General features: G+C 39.3%; 1 protein-coding gene across 8 annotated transcripts in view; it reads left to right on the plus strand.

The window, feature by feature from the left end:
- The window catches only part of RNF2 (ring finger protein 2), a 29409-nt gene extending 22737 nt beyond the window's left edge, over positions 1–6672 (plus strand). For 7 of the 8 annotated variants that reach the window (XM_074907064.1, XM_074907063.1, XM_074907061.1 and 4 more), the window contains 4 exons: positions 966–1181; positions 2013–2285; positions 3394–3565; positions 4466–6672. In XM_074907064.1, the coding sequence (XP_074763165.1) occupies positions 966–1181; positions 2013–2285; positions 3394–3565; positions 4466–4567 (763 nt within the window). In that variant the 3' untranslated portion in view covers positions 4568–6672. The remainder of the gene's footprint in view (positions 1–965; positions 1182–2012; positions 2286–3393; positions 3566–4465) is intronic. The other variant, XM_074907060.1, reaches the window with a different exon arrangement.
- The last annotated feature ends 33 nt before the right edge of the window (positions 6673–6705 follow it).

Consider the following 6705-nt stretch of genomic DNA (forward strand, 5'->3'; position numbering starts at 1 on the left):
GCCTTTTCATCTTCCCTTCCCTTGCCTGGCCTGGCCTTACATTCCCTCCTGTTCCTCCTCCTCTTCTCTGCCTCTTCTTTCTTTTTTTTTTTAAATACAAAAATATACTACATTAATTACAAAAATGAGTCTCATAGCCCTTACTCTTCCTAATAATAGACTGCAAATTATGTGGCCTTTCAGCAGTAGTCCTGCTTCCAACCTTCACTACTGAAACAACCTATGCAAGTATTTTTTCTTGTATGCTTCAGTTACGAGTTCATATTTTCCTAAAAGCAATAGAATTCCAAGGTAACCAACAGCAACTAAGTCAGTGATGTATCTATTTCCAATAATGGCAATTACCTGGGTTCAGTGGTCACACTTAATTTGCTCTGCCTGTGTAAAGTCTGATGAGTAATTAGCAAAAATACATTAGAGGAAAACCATCAGGAGTAAAGACACCAGTATTCAGCTATGGAGGCCTCTTCCTCTTACAGGAAAAAAATTTTGTGAACCTGACATTTCAGTTAAATGAGGACAAAATGGTAGGTGGGACAAGACTTTTACTTTTCCCAGTAATTAGTGCTTGAACTATAGAGTAGTTTCCTTAACCTTTGTTTTGTCCCATGAGTTCTAGAAAGACTGTGACTTAATATAATTTCCATCAGACATGCATTTTTTTCTAGGTGAAAATCCAGCCAGGGAGAAGAACCGTTTTGCAGAGTGGAACTTTTGAACTTTTCAGTCTAAATAGTTTGCTTAAACATACTTTAAAAAAAAATAAAAGCAGGGAGATGTATGTTTGGGGTTTTTCTTTAAATATCTGGAACTACCTGATCTGTCAAAAGATAGAAGCCCCATGCCAGATTTACTAGAAATACTAAGACTTAGTGAGCACTTTGGCTAAGAATTGAGGCATTAGGGCAGAGTGGTTTTACTGCCAGAGAGTTAGTACTGTTTTCTCCCTTCTTGTTCATGTTCAGCAACAAAGAATGTCCCACATGTCGTAAAAAGCTAGTTTCAAAAAGATCACTGAGACCAGATCCCAATTTTGATGCTCTCATCAGTAAAATTTATCCAAGCCGAGATGAATATGAAGCTCATCAGGAGAGAGTTCTAGCAAGAATCAGCAAGCACAATAACCAGCAAGCTCTGAGTCACAGCATTGAGGAGGGATTAAAGATTCAGGCTATGAACAGGTATGTAATCCACGTAATTTGTCCGCATGTAACCTTGTTTGCCCTAACACTAAAAATACAATGTCTGTCCTCACTCCCTTCATAGCTTGAGATTCCTCTTCTCTCTTCTGACGTCTGCCAAAATAATTTATAATCTTTGGCAAAACAATTTTTAACCATTTGTCCACTAATAGAAACCTTTGTATTGCTCCTTGCAACTTCTGTGGCAGCCTGGTGTAGACAACAGATTTCAGCCTAGCTTTACCAAATTATGGCTGTCATGTCTTAGATAACAAACTGTAATGAATTCTGTACCACTGTATTGCCATTACATGCAAAGAAATGCACATAATGCTAGAACTTAGGTTTTCACTGTGACTTAATTCACAAGGCTGGAATAGATGGTGTTTACACAGTGGCGAAATGCTGGGTGTGCATTTAAATGTAAGAGAGCCATCTGGAAAAGAGGCCCCAAACTTTGTTGTGGTGGTTTGTATTCCTAATCACACATGGATTTATATTTAGATGAAAATAATGATCTGAAATTGCCTGAAAAATAAAAATAACTATATGACTTAAAAAATGATCTTAAACTATGTCTAAAAGGTGTTTGGGGGATAGGAAAAAATCCAGTCTTGTCTTTGAGTATCTCCTTTATAAGAAAGAATTAATTTTATTTTTTTAAAAAAACCCTCTTTAAATATCTCTGAAATGTTTAGTGCTTGTGTGTGCATACGTCTAACATCCAGCACAACAGACACCAGGAGAGGGAGGAGTTGTTGCACTGTGGACCTGTATGTTGGGTGAATTCTGAACATGGATTAGCATGTATTTCTACTTATTTCTGATCAGGCTACAGAGGGGCAAGAAACAACAGATTGAGAATGGCAGTGGAGCAGAAGATAATGGTGACAGTTCACACTGTAGCAATGCCTCAACACACAGCAATCAGGAAGCAGGGCCTAGTAATAAGAGGACCAAAACATCGGATGATTCTGGGCTAGAACTGGACAATAACAACACAACTGTGGCAATAGACCCTGTAATGGATGGTGCTAGTGAAATTGAATTAGTCTTCAGGCCTCATCCAACCCTCATGGAGAACGATGACAGTGCACAGACGAGGTAAATGTCTTCTCTTCCTTTCCATGAATTCTGCTGTTGTTTTCTGGTGGTTTTTTTCTCTATCATTCCTTGGAGCTTTATAGAATCAATTTAAATACTTTGGTCATACCACATCCTGTTTAATCATATGCACTCTTTCCCTCTTTCCATTGCAAGTCAGGTAGATGTGTTAAGCCTTTGATCACAAATAAAGATGTTTTCAAGGCTTTCTAGCATTGCAGTTCACAGTAGGTACTAGGATGATGGTATAGTATCAGCCCCTTTCTACTTATTATGAGGTTCTTTGGGAATAAAAAAACCTTGTGTAAGTGTCGGCAGTTTTCAGAGCGGCTTTGTGTCAGCGAGATTTGTAGGCTGGAAGCTTTTCTTGGCATTTTTTTTTTATGATCCAGTCCAAGAACAGACTGTAAATTTTGGATCACAGCAATGAGCAGTCTCATGGAGTTTCCTCAGATCTCTTCCTGGCTTTCTCTCCTGGTGAGACATCTCTCTGTAGTGCCTATAAATATATCATAAGCTTCCGCCAGCTTTTCTTTTTGGTTTGGAATTGCAAGTGACTTCTGGACGTTGTTCTGAACAGTGAAGAGAAAGCTAAGCTTCCGGGAGAGGCTTCTGCAGCATTTGTGTCAGCCTTTAATTCTTGCATGAAGAACTGAAGTGAGAATAGATAGTGAGACAATAGGGTAGAGTAACTTTAATGAGGTGCAGTGTGTTGCGTGTGTAGCTCTTGCACCTTATGGCTTTCTGTCCAGGCCCTCCAGGCTGTATATACGCTCCAAAGATTTTAGCAGTCATGAGCAGTTCTCAGAACTTTTTGACAACCTGTTACTAGGTTTTTCATTTTGAGCAGATGAGAGGGAAGTGCTGTCTTCTCTACAAAGAACAGGAGGGCCTGTGGGAGAAGTGTCAAAAAGGTATAAGGGTGCTTTGGAACAGTGTAATTTGGTGAGCTGCTTGCCTGTCTTGGGTGAAAGCAATTAATATTCTTGTTTGGGAACTGTCTTTAAAGGCCTTCCAGACTTGAAGCTTAATATTTGGGATGTTCCAATGCCTTTTCCCATACCTGCAACTCAGATGTCTTTGATTATTTTTGTGGTTGTTGTCACAGATACATCAAGACCTCGGGCAACGCCACCGTTGATCACTTGTCCAAGTACCTGGCTGTGAGATTGGCTTTGGAGGAGCTTCGTAGCAAAGGAGAATCAAACCAGATGAACCTCGACACAGCCAGTGAGAAGCAGTATACCATTTACATTGCTACTGCCAATGGGCAGTTCACTGTAAGTAGAACTTCTGTCCAAGAGTAAAACTGAGCATTAATACATCTTTGGTACAGATCTGATTAAAATCCACTCAGCTGAACTTTCCTGAGTTGACTTTAGGATAAAATGCATAGCACCAGGTCGTTTATTTAGAAGCAGATTAATTGCTTTATAGGAAAACATATACACCAAAAGCTTCATTAGTAGAAAAGGAGGCACATAAATTACTTGGGAAAATCCCGTGATGCCAGCAACTACGAGCTGACTTACAGTTAAAATGGAAGAGGAACAACATTACTTCGTCTGAGAATCTTATTTCAAGAGCAGATAGCTCTAGCACCAGGAAGTGTCTGCTGTAAGGTGGCATTTGTCCACTCCCGTGTAGGCTTCTCATCCTCTGCTAGGGAAGAATTCCCCCACTCGGCTACTGGCTTCAGAATATATGGATACAACAACAAGGCAATACTGTAGTTAGATTGAACTCTGAGCCTGCTCTTACACGTGGGTACTTATCTGACTAAAATAAGTTAAGTCTTCTGGTTAAGAGACAGGCAGATGCTTAGCAAGAGACAGCTTTCACCCATGACTGAAGATGGTCCCTTAGACAAAAGCAGAGATGCTTCTGGTGTAAATACACATCTGCTGCTCCCTCTGTTTGCAGATTAAAACTCAAGTTCACTTAATTTATTACTATATTCACTTTGCCAAAGTGGTTTTTGGTGCCATTTTTGTGACATGAGTTCAGCCTAGCTTGCATTGTTGCTTTTTGAGGCTGAGTGGTTAGTCAGTATCTTCTTCCACATCATCATTGACTTCTTTTAAGTCGGCTCCTCTGATTTCAGTAGTTGTCTGTTGCTACAGTACTACCTGTGCAAGCCATCAGGTTTCTTTAATTTCTGTTTTGGTGTTCCCTTCTAGGTACTGAATGGGTCCTTTTCCTTGGAACTGGTCAGTGAGAAGTACTGGAAAGTGAACAAACCCATGGAACTGTACTATGCACCAACAAAGGAACATAAATAAGCTGTTCTGGAAAACTGAGATGGGACTAACTCTTTTTATAGCTATGACTTCTTTAATATTACAAGAAGGCACCACCATTATCTTCATGAACAATACATGTAATGCCTTCAGGCTCTCTCAGTATACTTATTAATATGATTAGACAGTATTCTGGATTGTATTTAATTTAGTCTTTGTTTTGGGTTTTTGGTTTTTCCCTAGGAGACTAAATGACCTTCTCCAGTGCATTCCAGTGTTTGACATGCTTTTTTGTTCCTAATGCATGATAACTGAACAAGTGTTCCAGTTTGGAATGTCTTAATTTTGTCCAGGTAAATCTGGATTTCTAATACATTTGACACAGTTATAGTAGCCTCTGTGAAGTATTGAGCATTGGATGGCTAAGTAAGTCTATTCAATAGTAACATATGCCAAGGAATGTGTTAAATGTTGTACTTTGCTAATAGTTATCCATATAAAAGATTGGTAGAGAATTGATTTCTGATAGTCTTGCAGCTAGAGGTAATCTGATTCCCTAGAAAATATTTATTAGTCTCTTGTGAACAAATAGAGCTGTAGTGAGAAAACTGACACTTTAAAACCTTGCTGTTTTAAACAGCGTTTTAACTTGGTGCAAGGTGATTTATGAGATTTGGTTTGCTTTTTAACAAATATTTTGGACAAAAAAAACCCCAAACAACCCAAACCTGTAACTGTCCCTCATGTAGAAGATGCCAATCCCGATGCACACTGCAGCTTCCCGTCTAGCCCTGCTACAGTGTTACCCTGCCCTCATGAGCTCCACTGGAGAAAATCTTCCCCAAGTTTTACAGCCCTGCTCTGTTCCCTCCAATAACAGATTCTTACAGTGAATGTATTGGAATCTTCTGTAAAGAATATTTTAAAGCAAATCCCCCAAATTCCACCGCACAGACATAATGCAACATGGAAATGCTTTGCTTTATGGAATTGTTGCTACCCCAGCTGTGAGCTTTATCTAGGCTTCAGTTTGAGTAGGGAGGACTTCAACCATAAGCTGCTTGAAGATTATATTATTAAATTTTTTTTCATCTTTTTTTTTTTTTCCCCCATAGCTTTAACAAATGTGGCTTAGCACTTTGGAAGACAATTTTAGTACTTGACAAAGTTTACCATTTAGTGTCTTAAATATAGGTTCAAGTTTTAAAACTTGGCAGTAGGCTGTCGTGTGAAGTCCAGTAGCTGCTGTTCATTTGCATGTTAAACTCCTCTTCCCTCGCTCTGGACCTTGCTGTCACTTAATGGGGGTTGCTCTACCTCTTGGCATTGTGTCTGAAGGGAAACGATGTGACCACCAGATTCCCTTTGCTCTAAGACTTGCTGATGAAGCCTTTACCCTGTTGCACCTGGAGCTAGAAGCAGAAAAATGTGGCAGATAGGTGAGAAGTGACATCCTCTAAACCGCATGGTTTGCTGTCTTGCCTGTAGTCAGACTGGTTTGGGCACGTGGTATGCAGGTATTCAGGTGCTCGGAGATTTTCTTGGGAAGGAAGGAGCCCTCCCTCGCTTCTGTCTTTCAAGCCTAGCACTTATAAATACGTGTCCATTCCAAATCAGCTTTATCCTGATGTGAAAACTCCACAGGCTTCTTTGGGTAACTTAATTATTTTCTCTTACTGGAAAGACTTGAGTTTTTTGTGACATGAAATGGAAGCTTTCAGGCCCCAGAACACAGAGGGGGCATTTTTTAAAGAAATAACATTATTCATGTTATTTGACTTTGACTTTGTGGTGAAACATTGCATTGTATAGACTAGTAGTGCATGTTCACTAAATATAATCTGGGGGGTGGAGGAGCTGTGATTATAAATGCTTTAAAATTTAAGGAGAAACTTCTAGATTAGTTGCAGCATACCTTCCCATTGTGATAGCTAAGGTAATGTCCAGTCCCTTAAGCAAGAGAGGTGTTTGTGAAGCTGAGCAGTCTGTCTAGGAGCTGTCTGTCACTTTGTCCCCAGTTCTTTAAAAAGCGTGGGAGAATGTGAAGCTTTTATTTTCATGTTGTAGTGAATTTACTGAATATTTATGTTCTTTAAATATTATATATATAATGTAGTTGTTTGATTAAACCATTGATTGCACTGTGACTCTTTAGTACTATAAACTATTTTATTTTCAAA

This window comes from Athene noctua, chromosome 5 (assembly GCF_965140245.1).
Source record: "Athene noctua chromosome 5, bAthNoc1.hap1.1, whole genome shotgun sequence".
In the NCBI taxonomy this organism is placed as follows: domain Eukaryota; kingdom Metazoa; phylum Chordata; class Aves; order Strigiformes; family Strigidae; genus Athene; species Athene noctua.